The sequence below is a fragment of the Rhipicephalus sanguineus genome, unplaced genomic scaffold, assembly GCF_013339695.2.
Source record: "Rhipicephalus sanguineus isolate Rsan-2018 unplaced genomic scaffold, BIME_Rsan_1.4 Seq1143, whole genome shotgun sequence".
NCBI lineage: Eukaryota > Metazoa > Arthropoda > Arachnida > Ixodida > Ixodidae > Rhipicephalus > Rhipicephalus sanguineus.
The window spans coordinates 41,688-60,001 of NW_023614398.1; the positions used below are offsets into that span (position 1 = coordinate 41,688).

Consider the following 18,314-nt stretch of genomic DNA (forward strand, 5'->3'; position numbering starts at 1 on the left):
ATATATTAGGTGCCAGTTATATTTAGCGGCTTAAATATATATCACCCTATTAAAGTGACAAAAACAAAGTTAAACCAGCAGAACGATGTCAGTTTACTGGAAATGCACAAGACATCCGTTCCAGCGTGGTAAAGCAGCCTTCCCGATGCGTAAATTGCAGGCTCTGAACTTTTGACAATGTGCCGAGTTCAGTTGAATTCAACCAACCGCGCAATGCTAACAGTATAACACGAGTGCGAATGTTCAATAACGACGGGTAGGTGTCACGAACGCGGGGAATCAAAACACAAAGTTGTTTTACCTACAACCGACAAGTGGACTTCCCAATGCGAGAAGACAGTGAGTAATCATTATTGTAGTCGCTGCGTGCATGCGCCGTGTTACATACCGATTCGGGTTAGCCGAAACGAACGAACGCGATGAACTCAGACAGCCAAAATAGGAGGCGAGACAGTGCTGTCAGCTAGGACATACTTCATTCCCCTTACTGCGGTGATCCACGCTTGTCGCCTTTATTTCTCGAGTGACGTGCTGTAAACCGACACAGTTTCACACCTGACTCGGTGCCTTGGTGTCGTCTGCACTGTTGTGGCAGGCCACGACACAGCAATACTTCGGACCATGCTTCCGCTTCTGCCAACGCGAAAATGGAGCTTCGCACAGCAAGGCCTCTCGGTTCAGCGTGCCAAGCCGTCGGTACGGCTCCCCAGTTCCTCGCACCGACAAACAGGCTGAGTCGGCTGCGCGCCAGAGCTTCTCTCCAGAGCCGCAGCACGGCGCTGGCATCGCGCCGTAAACTTGAGCTTGGATTCCCTAAGTGCAGGACCGGCTATAATGCTGTCTTTTCTTACCCCTGTTTATCCTCCCCATAGAACCCATGTATACAGATACTGCTTACTGCGCAGCCCCAGATATGAAAGGCCGGTATAGTGCGGCTCAGATAAGCAAGGTAACGACAGTGTTTCTCAACGGTGGTACACTGGCCAAGAAGAGACAGCGACGAAGGCGTCACAAAGGAGGAGGGGACGCGGAGTGAACTAACGATCAGCGCAGAGGGGGAAAAAAAGAAGACAAAAAGGGTGCGTTGGTGGTGTCGCAGGCGCACGGTGTGAGGAAGGGTTGTCTAGGAAAAGTCTTTGCTCCGGCTGCTTGCCATGCGTTCCGTGCGCACACTCCGCACCAAACGGGTGCCCCGTCAAGTGCACGGTACCGCTGTTTGGCTTTTCGTTTTTTGGTCCAGAAAATAGTAATGTCGTCGTAAAGTGGAGATATCGCGCGTGCGACCTCAATTCCACGATCAGTGAAGATTGTGTTCCGCAAACGTAAAGCCTTTGCGATGCAGGCTTTCCGCCTTTGTCACCCAGCAGGCAGACTTACAAGCTTGGTAGGCTTATGCAAGGTAGTTGTTGTGGCTGTTCTCCTGACCGCGAACACAAACTTGGTTGATGCGCGCTGCCCTTGGTTGAGCTCGTGAGTGTGATCTCTTCTGTGCCCGATCTCACGTTGTCTAGGGCAAGCTTTGCGGGGTTGCATGCCAAGTTGCAAAACATGCAGGCTAGGCCTAATGAACGCTGACCGCGTAACTGCCTCATCGGTAGCCGCCGCAGATGTGCAGTTTGGTGCAGAGTCAATGAAAAGCTTTGCAGTGGTACATTCTGAAAGAGGTTGATGGATGGGAAACAACTTCTGATTTTGAAAGCAGCGACTCGCATCGTCAATGAAAACGAGGGCGTCCATGTGCAACACTCGAGTGGTGGTTCGCGGTCGCCACTGCTTTTGACATCGCGCCTGGGAAATTGAAAGTATACAGAAATTCGGTTGCCATTCCGTAAGGAAATTCGGCTCATGAAAGGAGCTCTGAAAAGCTAGTCGGCAACTTTCTGCTACAGCGCTTTCTTTCCTGCGTTCACTTTGTCGGCACAGCAGGTCTGTGAACATTAACCTTTCAACATTTGCAAATTTAAGGGAATGAGAATTTACACCCCAATCGCACAACTTGATTCTTGGAATGGCGCGGCTGCCTGTTCCTCACTTCTCGAGCATGTGCAGTCTTTGAAAAAAAAAATGTTTTTTGGTTATAGTGCCTCTATTCGCTTCCTCTGGCGAGCGACTTACATTATATGCAGTCTATGGTGTAATAGATAGAAAGATGGTCCGACCAGCACTGCACAAGCAAGCACGTTTTCCTTAATCTATGCGCACTCACAGCCACTGTAGCGTGGTGTGTGCACCTGAGGATACGTGCATGCTAGGGCGTTTCGACCTGGGGAGATTAGTCTCATTTTCGAAATACGAAAACGCCACGTTTGGCGCAGAATAGTCAAAATGTAGCAGGATGTAGCAAGATTGATCTTTTGGAGCAGTTTGGCGCAATTGGTGCAGCTATCACATCACTGATAATACATTGAACCTACCATAGTTTCCAGTTATAAGACACTTCTTTTCCAATATTTACGCTGGTGCGTCTTATATACGCAAAAAGTCATGCGCTTCTACGAGATCAATATGCTGATATTCTATTTGTGAGTACATAAACTGAGCGCGAGAGCATTCGCAAAAAGAAAACCTTGTTATAACAATGAAGCAAGTGGGTGTAGTCTTAGATGTCAGCTACCACAGAGATTACGGCCGCACTGAAAGCCACCACCGTCACGTGCACTATTGTACTGTTCTAATTGTTTGTTCTTAAACGAATCGTTAAGCCCACAGAACTGAGGCAATAAATAAAAAAGGGCACCGCAATGTTTCATTGTAACGTTGTAGTGCCCGCAATGCCAATTAAAATAACGAAAGTACCACTTTGTTATCATCATCATCAACTTCTGCATGAGCCGTCGCTCCAGTCCTGCAGTAGTCGCAGCTTCTGGCTTCCGGTCGCCATTTATGTTTTGTATGCATGTGTGTAGGTGTCAAACATGCAGCGTGATCGTGGTTGATGTGTCCCCACCAAGCCTCATAATGCCATAAAGGCAACGCAAACGATGTGCTCCAAGGTACTTCCAACACCGCGTAAAAAAGTTACTCAGAGGCTGAAAACGGTAACCCGCAATGCTGCAACCGAGGCGGAAGAACTTTGACAGTGCGTCGTCGGAGGATGTAGCTTCAAATCCAGGGTTTTCTGTGCCTCAAGACCAGCGTTATTTACAAGTTTTATACTGCTGCTCACAGATATTCAACGCCGTGCATGACTACGCATTTTGCAATAAATGTACTCTGCGTGTGTCGTGTTTTATCATGTTGACAGACATAGGCGTGCGCAGGTTCCCCATTAGGGGGGGCAAAGGTTCATCGCAGCGCCCCACACACTACTAAGTCAATGTATGGGGCAGATTTCGCACCCCCCCCCCCCCACACTTAAGTGACTACAAGGGTCAATGTACAGCGGCAGATTTTGCGCCCCCCCCCTCTTAGGTGATTAGGGGGGGCTGCCGCCCCCCCCTACCCCCCCTGTGCGCACGCCATGTTGACAGAGTGACGTAGGGGTGTCTATACAAAGGTACGACTATACACAGAAAGTGCGCTACTTCCTTTGTTCTCACTCTAGTAATCACGTGGCCTCTACAATTATTGTTACGTAATATGTTTCATGAAGTTATGTGTATGCATGCAGCCATTTCATCCTGTATGATATTACGTATTCATTATGCATGATCATTTATTATTGTGATGCCCCTCTGACTCAATGCCTCTAACGAGGCCTGTAAGGACTTTTTAAATAAATAAACAAACACTATTCGAGCCCCCATTTTTGACATGCGGGTTGCATAGACTGAAGGATGGAAAGATTAATGCAGGCAAGAACGGCAGCGATAGCAACATGCAGTCCGAAATTATTACATCTAGAGAATTCAAAATACAGGGAAAAAATGCCTACCCTCAACTCTATTTTCGTAACATTACATTTTACTTGCCACTGGCGTAGCAAGGCACCACAAATGGAATGAGCTGAAAGGTCATATGTAAGGGAAGCTTGCACACCACTGTTGCCTGTTACATCCAGCGCTGCCATCATGCCGTTACCATAGCAACGAACAATGTGGCTCTGCACTTCAAGAAAAAGGATGAGACAATAACAGCGCGTCAGGGTGAAAAAGATTCACCTTCTGAACACCGTAGCACTCATGAGTGCATAACACATACAATATGAGCCTGCTCAGCAGAGTACACGGGCAAAGCAGAAAAGGTTTTGCATAATGACAAACCTCGCGCAAGCATTTTTCTATGTTCGGAGACCACAGGCAAAAAAAGTTGCCCGACACTATCCGTTCGCAATAGTATAAAAAGTACAGCAAATAAAAGCTCGAACTCAATGGGGGGGATAGTTGCACTGCTTTAACAACAATCAAGAGTGTACCACATGTGCGAAGCAAGGCAGCTCGTGAACATACACAAGCAAGAAGAGAAGCTTTTCGTCATTGTATATAGTCATCCGACCCATACAAGCAACAAGCAAAAGCAGCCAGCGCCGCCTCCATCGTGTTTTGTAGTCATGCTGCGACGGCATCTATTTGGTGTCTATCTTTTATGCTGCAACAGTGTCTATTTGGCATTCAGTTAAAAAAGCATGCAAAAGAAAAACAAAACCCAATAAGAATTGGATTTTTTGTGGCAATGCCGTGATTGATCCAATCAAAGGCCTGCACTCTGCTCAGTGATTTCCAGCTGCAATAGTTATGATAAGCACGACTATGCGCTGATGCGGTCTATTGATATCGGTGCTTTGACCAATGCTAAGATTATCCCCAGCTATCAGTCTACACAACCCACAAATAAAACGCTTGAAAAGTGGCCCCTTTGACAAGCTTGCACGTGATATAGTGCTTTGCCTCCAACTTCAATTGCTGCTACAGAAATCAGTCTACAGCTATGCATTGTCTACAATCTGCAAAGCAGGCCGAAGAAGAGGAAGCAAACTTGCCCTGGAGATGAGCTGCAGGAGCTGGGGGTTAGTCTGGCCAAGCTGCTGTAACACTGCATTGAGCAGCTGCGGGTTCTGCTGAATCACCTGCAACAAGCACCAGTGTACACGGCATGTCAAGCCACTCACCCAACATACATTAGCATGTTCTCATCACTGCAACACTTTTCCAGTAATCAATGAATAACCTCACTATCAGAGTTTATTGAATCGCTTGGAGATTCGCTGAACGCCTCAAGCGCTTTCTCTCTACTTTTGTCCTTCGAGCTCACGGAGAGCCACACGGGGGGTGGGAGGATGACAAAGGGGCAAGAAGCTATGGCAATGCGCATCATGACCTTGAGCAATTCTTTTTTTAAATGGGTCAACCCACTTTCCGCGTGATCACGGTGTAATACTAATGTCATTCTAGAACTTCAGGGCATGGCGCATGTACATGGTGGCATTCAGTGGCAGTCGCAGCAGCTATGCAGCAAAGAATGCTCAAACCAGCCAATGGCTGTGCCCTGCTGCTTGTGCCGAAGTCAAGCCAGTCCATGGCATAATTTGTGGACAGATGAACAAGCGAGTTTTATCTGTCTTTGAAATGTAAAAATTACCTGTGCATGCTGCACTATAATGTTCGGCTGACTTGTTCACAGGAGCCATTTGGCAGTGTTTTCTGACAAGTATTTCACCACTTTCTCGATGGGCTGCTGAGTGCACAAAAGCGAATGTTCTTTATGCTTCACAAGAGAGATAATGGTGGACATTCCATTACCATTTGTATAGAATTAGAGCGTTCATACTCGCAGCGATATTTCTGTATTCTAACCGCATAATAGCCCGTTTAACTCTTTCGCTACGGCGGAAAAACGGCACTTTTTTGGTGCTTTCACAATAAAATTCATTTCTCTTGAAAAAAAAGGCACATATAGCATTGCAATATATGAAATGGTAGCTTATTGATTCGGCCTTTTATACATATAAAACACTTTGGTATGAGACTTACAGAATTGGAGAATTTAATTGTCAAATAACAAAAAACGTACAAAAAGTTATACAAGCACTTCACAAAATGGTGAATGTAGAGAGTGAAAAAATTATTTTTGAGAAATCTGAAATGTACAAATTGTTACTAGTTCTCTTAGCTATCATTCTAGTATAAACACAAATCCAGTGCAGCATGTCAACAATTTCTTTCGGCCCATCAACCTACTGGCTCCGACGACTGTGCCACTCGGCAAAACAGTCTCGGGAAGGCAGGAAGCAAAGGTAAATTTTGCAGGTCGAGCAGAATACGTTTGTTCTGTTTTGCGTTTTTGTTTTTTCGTAGCAGAGCTTGCAGTTCCTTCTCTTTTCCATTCTTTTCGGCTGGTGCCGAACAGGATCTAGAGGTGAGAAGGGGGGTGAGAAAGGGGCGTGTCCTTGAGAAACTTCATCGTATTGAAATACACTCAAACCTCGATATAACGAACACGGATACAACGAATTATCGGTTATAACGAAGTAAATGAAGAACAGCCCTGGTAATAGCTACAGTGGTTTGAATGTATGCTTATAACGAATTTTCGGGTATAGCGAAGTTATTTTCGTGTCAAATGCGACTTTGTTATAACGAGGTTTCAGTGTATCTGTTGAATCAGTTCTTCCCTGAACGCCAATTGGTCAAAGTTCCTGTTTCTGAAAAGTTCTTCGACATTTGGATTATCTTTTTGGTGTTCCTGAAACAAAATAAAACTGTTTACGCATGCAATGTCCACAGCATGAAAAAACAGGGTTTTCCACCAACGTACGCACTTTCTGAGTACGTTGTACGTGGCAATTATCTGATCTGATTTATCCACGCCGAGCATTCCGGTGTTGTACTCATGAACAAGGAGGGGCTTATTTATGGTATTCACAACCCACTGGCCCCCCCTTTTCTCTCTCCTTTTTGCAACAACATGCTTATTTGCTGTGTGCATCGTGCTCATCAGACACACAGAACGTCGTCCTTCCATTGCATGAAAAGGATGTTGCCTTCCCGAATCCAGCGAACGTCCCCACGCTGCGCCCTTCGTTCCCACGTAGCATCCTTCAATTCTTTTGGGAAGCCCCGACGATCTTTGCGAGTGGTCCCGCAGGCAAGCGTCTTGTGCTCAAGGAGGGTGTTCGAAAAGTTTTGCCGATGTATAAAAGTATCCATAAAAATTTTATATCCCTGATGGAGATACTCTGTGCTGAGCCGAGTCACTACGTCAAACGCTAATCCGTGGGGTCCTGGTACCTCTCGTTTTCCCAGTGTACACAAAAAAAATAATTGTATAGCCGGTATTCGAATCCGCCAGCACCCACAGCTTATATCCAAATTTCGTCACTTTGGTCCCGAATGTACTGCCTGATTCCTGACCTGGCTTTTGATTTTAACCATGCGTTCATCCACCGCAAGGTTGCGCCGTGGTTGAAACAAACTTCGTGACTGCAGATTTATGTGTCTGAGGAGCCATGACACCCTCCAAGTCTTCCCATCAGATGCTGCAGCTGCAAGATCTTCCGGGTCCCCTACACTTAGGAAAGATAACAACACAAAGAATCGGTCCCGTTTCATAATATTTGGTGGGAAAAGGCCTGAAAATATTCCCGTCGTCCACCAGTACATGTGGAGCCGTGGTACATCAACAACACCCATGTAGAGGATAAGTCCGATGAACCTCAGCATCTCAAGTGGCATTACCTCTTCCCAGGAGCCGTCCCGGCGAGCGTACGTTTGTCTGTCCAAATATGCATCCAGGCATACTTGTTTGTGTTGTCACATAACTTCTGGATCACTTCTGTCGTAAAAAAACAAAAGGAAAAATCAAGCGCCCTTGAGAAGCGACGCACGTCACTCCGTAGCGCTGCTGCAACATGAGCACCACGCTGTCTTGTGGGTGAAAATCTCATACGGCGTGCTGCATTTGGCAAAACATCCTTGCCGTAGGTTGTTGAGACCCTAAGCAAAGAAAGGATACCGTAGTCGTCAAATATCAGTGCGTTTTTTTTTATATGCAGCGCGAAGTCAAAAACGAACCTTACCTGGTAGTACCGTATTTACTCGATTCTACCGCGCCCTCGATTGTAACGCGCACCCGTTTTCCGCGACCAAAAAAAAAAAAAAGTACAACATCGATTCTAACGCGCACCCATTTTTCATGAGAGAAATGAACAAAAGAAGTCCGAGGAGTCCACCTTCGCACATTCAGAAGAAACAGTATTTGGCTTTTAAAGAACTAAAGTTTCAAAAAAAAGAAACACAAAAGTCAAACGGCGGGCCTTGCCGCTGAAAACTGTCACCCACTACGGCGGCGATACGAGTCGCATAATGGATCAGCTCTTCGTCGCTGTCGGACACTCCTTGTCGCTGTCAACGCTCTTCGATTTCGGCAAACCGGCCCTGCTTTTGTACACAGAAAACTTTTTCGTGAAGCTTTGCTGTAAAACAATCTTCTGCTTCTGTTTGCGCCAGTCTCGCACGCACGTTTCGGCAACTTCGAACGACCGCGATGCGGCCCGATTTCCGTCCGTCTCTGCACATGTAATAACTTTTCTTTGAAATGCGACATCGTGGTGCACTCATCGAGTATTTGGAGTGGGCACTTCCATGCCACCGATGCGAATGTAGAACGGGATGACAAACTCCTCAGCACACGTACGAACTGAAACAATGACAGAAATGGCCGAGGCGCGTAGGAGGCGGCCATTTAGAAATGCCGATGGCAATACGATAACGGAGTTTCTTTTTTTTTTTTTTTTCGGTACTCGATTCTAATGCGCATGCGATTTTTCGACTCGTTTTGCCGAAAAAAAGGTGCGCGTTAGATTCGAGTAAATACGGTACTTGTCGAAGTCTGAGGCGTCTGATCTGGAGTGTCATCGTCCGAACTGGAATCTGAAGCTTCCACATCGTCACTCGAGTCGTCTTCACTACTAGGATCGAAAAAATCATCGCTAGAAGCAGCCGAAGTGCTTGCAACAGCAATCGGCTGTCGCAGCGCGCGGCTGGGGATGGGCCGGGGCCATTCTCACGTAAAACGAAACCGCATTCCCGTTCAAAGTGCGCTCGTGGGAGCGGACTCCGCGGGCGCAATGTAAACAAAGAAGGTTAGAGTGGAAAGTTAGTTGGCCAAGCTTAGGCTAGATGGCGTTAGGTGCCCGTAAAGCGCGAGTTTTCAATTTTTGCGGGAGATTTGAAATCATCGAAACTCCGTGTCCGATGGCCTATGGGTCCGTAGCAAAAGAGTTAAGGGGGGACGTGCCTTTCGGAACGAACTTTCTTGTTTCTGGGTAGATCTTGATGAAAATTGGCACAAAGACTAAAAATGACCTCATAATGCTTCCATAAACATTTCACGATGATATCACGAAAACTTCCTGAGAAACTAATAATTTCATTACTGGACCTCGTGGAGCGGCTGGAGAGTTTAAAAAATGACATAAAAAGTTGGTAAACACTATGCAGAGGCGAATGTGTACTGGAGGGGGCTGCATTTTCAAAATAATTGTTTTGCAACACTAAAAAATGTAGTTCATGTTTTCTCCACTGATACTTCAATGAGCACATTTGCACTACAAACAAGAAACCTTACCAAAAATTTTTAAAAGACTAAATTAAAAAAATAAGAACGCAGCCCCCTGAAGCACAGTTCAAGGAGCATTACAAAAAAAAAAAACGGAATCAAAATCTGTCAAGTACAGTAAAAGCTCGTTAATTCGACACCCGTTAATTCGGAAATTCGGATAATTCGGACGGCTCTATTGGTCCCGGCCAAAGTGCATGTTAATCTATGGGACCAAACCTTCGTTAATTCGTCAGAATTGGGCTCCGCACCGCTTAATTCTGACGGCTGCCGCTACACAAATGTGTGGTAAAGCAGCGCTGGCACCACTGGGGCGAAACCGAAACTTGAGTGACATCGCCATCGTCATCAACTAGTAGGGGCGATCGCAGCGTCACCGAACGTCGGCGTCTTCTTTCTTCGCTTCACTACGCAGTTTCCTATACTCGCGGACAACTTTTCTTGGCAATGAAGCGAATGTTACAGAGCCACAATGCACGTATCCTACCGCTAATGAATGTAGTCCCACAATTGCGTCCGTATTTCCTGCGTGAGATATACAAAATACTCCTTCATTTTCTTAGACGCTTAGACCTTAGACGCTAAGCAGCGTTTGCGTCAAAATGCAACGCTAGCCATCACTTTCCACGGCGTTACGAGACGCGCGCCAAACCAGACTGCTTTGACTACTTCGCGTAGCAGTACATGTGCAGACGCTCCGCCCCCGTAGCTTTCCCTTCGTTGCCAAGTTGTCCGCGAGTATACAATTTTAGGAAACTCTATGCACTACGCCTCCGACGCCATTTTCCCTTGTGTTGTGTCGGCACCGTCTCTTCTTGCGGAGTTCTTGTTTTTTCCCGTTGTGACCGTGTTTACATGTGAGGCCCGAGCATGCGGCAGTAGCCGACGGTGGCATCGACGAGGTGTCAGCCGAGTCCACCGACGGTGACTGCCCGACCTTCGATGCTGTCCTTCCCACAGATATGACCCTTCAGGACTACATCGCGATTGATGATGTGTCGCCACGACTGGCTCCTGCCCGATCAAGAAATTATTAATGATGTCGCGACCTCATCGCACCTCACGGGAAGTCTCGGAGGCGCTTTTGATATTAGAGGGCGTTTGCCTGAGCACTTCCGACAGTTTGCGTGCTGTTGGCCATTTGGAAAAGTTAAGAAAAATTGTAATGCAAGCCGGAATCTGCGTGAAAACGCAGACGACCATTACAAAATACTTCAGCAAATAAAGGTATGCTTCTCCAACTTGATTTTAATGTTGTTTTTCCTGTTCATTCGTTAATTCGGCATTCAGTTAATTCGGGACATTTTTTCCGGTCCCGTGAAATCCGAATTAACAAGCTTTTACTGTAGTCGCGAAGGTATCTGCTCCACGAGCTGAGCACATGCCAAAGAAACAGTATTGAGAAAACGAGGTTCAAAGTTTTTGCATCACGTTTACATGCCTAATAGGCGCCAGGGTTGTAGTCTTTAGTGTCCTTTGCAGTGCGTCGTCGCTTGGCCATCTAACGTTTAGCCTGATGAGCTTTCGCAGCCTTTTTTTTCCGCATGACATCTTTTTCGGCTGCTCTACGAAGCGCATGGAGTCCAGGTTGGAGACCAAGAGATGTGCAAAATTGGGTGTAGGCATGGAGGTCTTGTGGTGAATTCCCCTATGTGATACATTCATCACAGACCAAAATCGCTGAGCGCAGCTGATCCCTTTCCAATCGTTTTATAGCTTGCATGGCCCGAATATTGACTTCAAATAACTTGCTGTTTTCCAGTCGCGCGACGACCACGCATCTTTCGCGTCCGCGCCGCAAGTAGTGCAGGTGAGCACCATCTTTACCGCTAACCTGTGCTTAGTTCCGTGCTTCATCTTGAGCCCCGGCTCTTTGCACTGCAGGCACAGGGCACCGCCAAACTGACCATTCAGGGCCGCGCGTTGCACGAGCAAAAACTCATCTTCGTCTTCCGCTTCGATGTCACTCTTGTCCCCTTGGTCCATCAGTAACATCTTGCGCTCCGTCGCAGACACTGCTCTTAGGGACTCCTGAACAGCCGCAGCGCGTTCACGAGATGCCTCCGCTGACACGAAACGAGGCTGTAATCGGGCCCGAATCGTGCTACTGGTGGTGCTGTAGACGGCCTCGCATCCCCGCGCGAAGTGCTTGGCACCCGCGATGTCTGCATCCTCGCGCGAAGTGCTCGGCTGAACATCCGCGACGTCTACATCCTCGCGCGAAGTGCTAGGCTTAGCATCCGCGATGTCTGCAGCCTGAGTGGAACGACAAACGGATGTTTCCACCGACGGCACAAAGCACTGTTTCGTCGATGCTCGCGGACGACGCTCCGTGCGTGCTTGTGCTCGGCTGCGAGTCCTCGTCGTGCGCACCCTGCCGTCGCTGCTCGCAGAAGTCGCCGGAACTGAATTTCTTTTTCACGATCGGCGGCTTCGGCTTACGAGCACCAAATCGCTGCGCAGTCATTGCGTTTCTTCTTGAACGATCGGCGGTCCATGATCACATGCAGGACCGCGATGTGCCAAACTGGACAACGTTTTTCCCTCCTTTCACGAGCACCGGCCTTATCGCAGCGTGATGCGATCTCGAAACCACGCCGCGACGAGTTGAAAACACAACGCAGTAAGCGGCCCGTCAGCGCTGTCGACGCATAGAGCAGACGACCTTTGCGCCGATTGCTACAAGCGACCACACAGGCAACCAATGCGGAGCCGCCGTACAGTCACGTGACGCAGCGTCGCCAATCAGAAACTGTCGTGATACCTTTAAACTTTGGCTTGCTGTGCGCTTGTTCTTGCCTGGTTCAGCCGGCCGAGGCGCAAAATTTGAAACGGAAGAATCGCGCTATCCATAGAAACAAAGATGGCGGCGCTAGGTTACGTGGATGCGGAGATATCGTGGCTCGAAAAAACGCAGTTTTTTTCGCAATTTCCGTGAAATTCATCGCCAACCTAACTTTGATAAACATTTTTTACGTCATTTTTACGCCGTTTTCAGGGACGAAACTTCGAAATTAGATAGAAAAGGGGTCACGGAAATGTGAAAAAGATTTTCAAAAAATCTATTTTTGGCCAAATTCGCGATGCCAAAGCCGCGTCCCCCCTTAAAAGCACATTTTCCTCAAAGCATATCACTTACATAATAAGGCATTATGGTACAGCCCTTTTTAAAGGAAGGCTCTAACAGATCTAGTACAGTAAAACCTCGTTAATTCGAAGGCCTCGGGACTGAGAAAAATATCCCGATTAAGCGGGATTCCCAATTATCCGAAACAACGCGAAATCAAAGAAATCAGCCAGAAAACGTGATGTACGGAAGTCACACCTTTATTGTGGCAAGTCAGCCTACTTGGAGAAAAATTCCTCCATGCGTGACTGACGCGTTCGGTAGTTCCCAGCACTGAAAGTCATATTTTCCAGCCTGTCAATGAGGCGCAGCATCTCAGCCTCGCCGCCGTTGCACTCGACGAAGCTGCGCACAACACTCAAGGCATCGATGACATCCGCCAAAGGGGGTGCTCGGTAGGGCTCGTCATCGCTGTCACATTAGAGGCCGAATCGGTCGATCTCGCAGCTATCTCGCTGTCGATGTCGGCGTAACACGTCTGCACTGTGCACTCGACATTTGCGTACTCGGAGAATCCGATTGGAGTGCACTCCTCGTCCGCGTGCAAGCCTCATATCGAGCGCAGAGAGTCTCCCCTTCTTCATCAAACGGGCAAGTGACAGCGGTTGACAGCAAACTCAGCGGAGGTTGCCTCTTCTTTCACAAAACCGGCGTGCTCAAAACCACCGTCGAATAACGGTGGCCTCCACCTGCCTCCATGCGTGAACAATGAGGCAAATACCACCGAGGAGGTCAATGTTATACTCCTTTCCTTGTCATAGCAAAAGAGCATTCGCTTCGACAGATTGTAGCGATATATTTTCCTGGTATGGTGTATGACGCCCTGGTCCATCGGCTGCGATAGCGACGTCGTGTTCGGGGGTAGAAAGACCAGCCTGATTGCCTGCAGGTTCTGAATGTCGCCGTGAGCTGGGCAATTATCGACGACGAACAAAACGCTGCGCCCTGCGGCCGCAAACTTGCGGTCAAGGTGCCGCACGTATTCTTCAAAGAGTGCAGCCGTCATCCAAGCTTTCTTGTTGTTTTTATAGATCAGGTCATCCTTGGATGGCAGTCGTGCATTTTTGAAACAACGAGGCTTTTCTGTCTTCCCAATAACAAGCAGTGGCAGCTTGTGCTCACCGCACATGCTTGCACCAAACAAAACAGTGATTCTATCTTTGTTCTGTTTCCGCCCCTTAATGTCTGCCTCCTTCAATGCGAACGTCTTCGTAGGCAACATTTTGTAGAACAGAGCAGTTCATCAAGGTTGTAAACATCTGCTGCTTCGTACTTGGCGAGTAGTGGAGCCAAGGTGTGCTGCTTCCAGCCGTCGACAACAGACTGATCCGCGCTGCCACTCTCGCCACAAACAGTCACGAATGTCAGGTTGTTGCGCTCCTTAAATCGGCAAAACCATCCGATTGCTGCATTTAAACTCAGAATGTCCAAGTTGCAGCGCCAGCTGGTTGGCCTTCTCACGCAATATGGTCCCATTCACAGGAAGGTGTGCTGCAGTGGCTTTCTGCAGCCATTCGATCAGAGCTGCTTCAACGTCGGCGTACGTAGGCGGGCGTACTCGTGTACGCTTTGACGAGTGCGTCTTGCTGTAAGCATCGAGAATTTTCTCCTTATTCTTGATGATGTTGCACAGCGTTGACAGAGGCACGTGGTGCTTTTCGGCGAGAGCCGTTTTCGACAGCCGTCGACTTGCTGGCCTCTTCAATTAAGCACACCTTTTCGTGCAGGGACAAGCTCTTGTACTTCGGCATCTTCCTTCCAAGCACACCTCAATCACTAATTCACAGGGAAGACACTCAAGCGGAGACAGGAGACAAATGGAGCAGTCGCACCGAATCGCACAATGCTCGCCAGCCGACATCCAAATGGCACAAAGACTCCACAAAACATTCACTTCGCTAGAGTGGCTAACATCGCTGTTGAGATGATGATGATCATGATCGCAACCGCACGCATCGCCGCCTGGCAATTGCTAAAACATGGCGTCTACGACGTATTTCCGGTAAAAAAAACATGGCCTTCGAGATCCGTACATCAAAAAAAAAATGCATGTTTTAGTTACAGCCTCCGAGATTCGCAACACCCTTTCCATATCTTGGAAGTCGCGGCCAAGTGTGCCAATTAACCGGGAGTCGCAGACTGGCCGCCACCAATTATCCTGTTAAATTTACATGTAAAAATTTGGACCGCGCAAATAATACAAATTATCCGGGATTCCCAATTAACCGAGTACAAATTACCGAGGTTTTACTGTATTTCAATTTTGAAAAGTATGGCAAGCAAAACAAAATTTCAAGTAGACCATGAAGCCATGAAGACCATGAGGTAGACCATGACTTACACACATAAGTGCTCACTCACGTTCCTACTCACGTCTACTCACACTCATGAGTACTCACTCACGTTCAAACTCACGCCTACTCATACACATAAGTGTTCACTCACATTCACACACATGTCTACTCCCACACATGAGTGCTCACTCACATTCACACTCACGTCTACTCACACACGAGTACTCACTCACGTCTACTCACACACGAGTACTCACTCCCTCATTTGTCGTGAAAGGATTCGTGATGCCCCCTTTGTTCCTGACCAAACACGCGCGCCAATAGCGAGCGGTTTCATTTGTGAAAGCAACCCGTCTCTGCGGCGCACTTAGCGGTCTCGCACAAAGAGGCAGCATGAATGGCAGCGCGGCATGCTTGGGTTCTCGCCTATTAAATGCGTGCAGTACACATGCAACTGTGCTAGGCCACATGCACTACCGAGCAGTTAACTGAAGATGCTTATCGTAAGGGTTGTCCATGATTAAGCAGTACTGGCGCATTTGCCACCTGCCGCCATCATGCCTTCGGGCATTTCTGCTGCTTATCCGTAAGACATCGCCGCACAGCGCCGTGATAGCGGCCCCTTTGAATTCTGGTCTGCATCTCCCCATAACACTTGCGGCAAAGCTGACTTTCAAACTTTGCTACTGTCGCAAACAGATCTACTCGTGAAAGCGCTGGTTCGAACCTACGAGATGATACAGTAAAAGCTCGTTAATTCGACTCTCGTTAATTCGGAAAATCGGTTAATTCGGACACGTCATCTGGTCCCTGTAAATATACGCATCACTCTATGAGACTGGGCGCTCGTTATTTCGGACAGATTTGACCGCAAATCGGATAATTCGGCGACTTTCGGGCCGCTGGCGAGGCTCGAAACGAAAAAAGAACAATTCGGAACAAAAGTGAAGCTTAAACGCAGCATCGCCATGGACATCAATTATCGACTTGGCTTGGATTGAGACTGGTTAAACGCCTTTTTTTCGCGTGTGGGTTTTGTTGCTTTGTTCCCGTTGGTGTGCTGCATCGTTGATCGCCGATTTATCGATGAACGTTTCAGTACGGCTCCTTTAGCTTGATCGTTGCTGGTGCTTTTGTGCTGACTTCTCGTGCGACCGCACTCTCCGCCGATGGCAACGCCGGCGAAGCGGCGCAAGTACGAGGCCAAGGACTTCACCACCAAAGTAGAAATTTTGCGTGCTCTGAATAACGGGCTCTCCCGACAAGAAGTGATGAAGAGTGATGAAAGGGGATCCTTCAATCGGCGGCAAGAAGCAAGTAACGAGTAACCGTACTTTTAATCCCCCAACGTGACGGGAACAGAGCGCTTGCCGCTTCTCGTTATCGGAAAGGTTCAAAAGCCACGCTGCTTTAAGAACACCAACAATCTTCCCGTGGATTACCGTGCCAACCGAAAAGCGTGGATGACGGGTGAAACTTTTGCGGTACTGCAGACATCATGCGAGCTGCTGAGCACCTTGAAGGGCTCAGAAAAATTGTGTCCGCGCGAATTTCTGCTCGAAAACAGACAAGCATCCGCGATTACTTTGTTAAGTAAAGGTATGTTGAAAAAACTCGTGCATCTATTGTGTTTATTTCGGCCATTCGATAATTCGGACATTCGGTTAATTCGGACATTTTTTCCGGTCCCTAGAAATCCGAATTAACGAGCTTTTACTGTAGATGCGGCAGAGGTGGGGGCTTTAATTAGGGCCTTTTGGAACCACAATTTGGGCAGAAAGTCCGAAAAATCAGACATCAAAAAGTTTCAGCGTTCGAAATTTCGGATGTTCTTATACGCTGACGTCTATGGGGCTGGTGAAGGTGCCGCAAAAGTGTCCGAATTTTCGAGCATGTTCGGAAAATCGGGCGTCTGAAAAATCGGCAGTTGACTGTATCTGCTGCGTTTCGTTGTCGTCGGCGCGGCCTTCAGCGCTGGCTGTGAGGGCACCGTTGGCGCCATTTAACTCGGATCTTTTGAGACAGCAGAGCGTAATATAAAGCAAGTCTCAAGATAAAAATGAGCGCGCGCGCGCGCAGAACGCTTTACACGCAGATGCATTCGACAGAATGGCGGCGATAGCGGTGCAGGGCAGGGATACAGGAACCGGAATGTAGCATGTTCGCGATGTCAATACGATTTCTCACAGTTGACCAGTGCCTCCAAGATCGGCATTTCCAATCACAAATCTCTGAGGCAATAAAGTCGTGATCGAAATAAAGCTTCATAGATCACCAATTAGCTTTCGTTTTGATCTCTGAGGCCATACTTTGTATGGTACAGGTGCCGGAGGAGATAATGGCTGGCGATTCGGCGTGCGCGACAGTCCTCGGACAGCGTCCAGATTATCGAATGTAGATCTCGCAGCTGTACGAAATATCGGTAGTCTTTACACATTACTTCTATGGGATCATCAGCGGTGTCACGCGACTGTCCGAATTACCGAGCATGTCCGAATTATCGATGTCCGATTTATCGGTCGGCGACTGTATTTACAATATTGGAGGCCTAAAATGTTGTTTTGCCTGCCTATTTTTGCTGCCTAAAACGAGCTTTTTAAATGCCTAAAAATCTGGCCTCTAGTCATCACCATCCCAGTTGCAAGTTCGTGATTTTGTGCGTGACTGAACTTATATTTGTCCCCTTGGGAAGTGCAATTGGTGACGTGCCGATGCTATAAACGCTCATATCAAGGGAAAGTTAGTTTGCCCACTGAAGGTAACTGCGTCGCGTCCTCTTGCGTGCTCAAGGCCTGCGACTACGAGTCTCACAAACAAAGGGGGGGAGATCTTCAGCTGCATGTGAACCAGGAGACCATGCCCACAGGCTGAAAATGTGAAAATATCTGGATCTTGAAGATGACCTTGTCGACCAGCTGAAGCTACTCCGTGTAGATCAAGCTTGTCTATGTGACAGCCCTGGGAAATGCCCACAATTGAGGCATATCTAGAAGTGATCTAAAAGCTAGGAAAACTGGATCAGAGAAGAAAATGAACTGCCAGGAGAATACTCTTTTTTTTCCTGATCGTCAACCTAGGGGGCACATAAGTTTTTCTTTTGCACCTGCGAATATCTGGTGGGCGTTAGATTAAAAAAAGGTGACTATTTTTCTGGGGCGGTATCAGAGTCATCTTACAATGCGGGGTCGGCGTAAAATTTCGACGTGTAATCAAGGGTTTTACATTATTTCTATGGGGGTTTTGCCAAGAACAAACCGATTCATTGTAAAATGCGTGTTGTCGTAAAACCGGGGAATACAAAATTTTTTATGTTTCATCAGATTAGAAAGTTACTCTTTGGTATTCACATACCCTTATCACTTGGGTGTTCTCACCTGTCGCATCTGCTGGAACTGAGG

The 18,314-nt window shown here is 47.6% G+C and overlaps 1 protein-coding gene across 1 annotated transcript in view; it reads right to left on the bottom strand.

Moving 5' to 3' along the window:
- The window catches only part of LOC119376282 (UV excision repair protein RAD23 homolog B), a 31,451-nt gene extending 13,143 nt beyond the window's left edge, over positions 1-18,308 (bottom strand). The window contains exons 1-2 of the mRNA XM_037646183.2: positions 18,291-18,308; positions 4,919-5,005 (exon numbers count right to left, since the gene is read on the bottom strand). Coding sequence (XP_037502111.1) covers positions 4,919-5,005; positions 18,291-18,299 — 96 coding nt within the window. The 5' untranslated portion in view covers positions 18,300-18,308. The remainder of the gene's footprint in view (positions 1-4,918; positions 5,006-18,290) is intronic.
- Between the last annotated feature and the right edge of the window lie 6 nt (positions 18,309-18,314).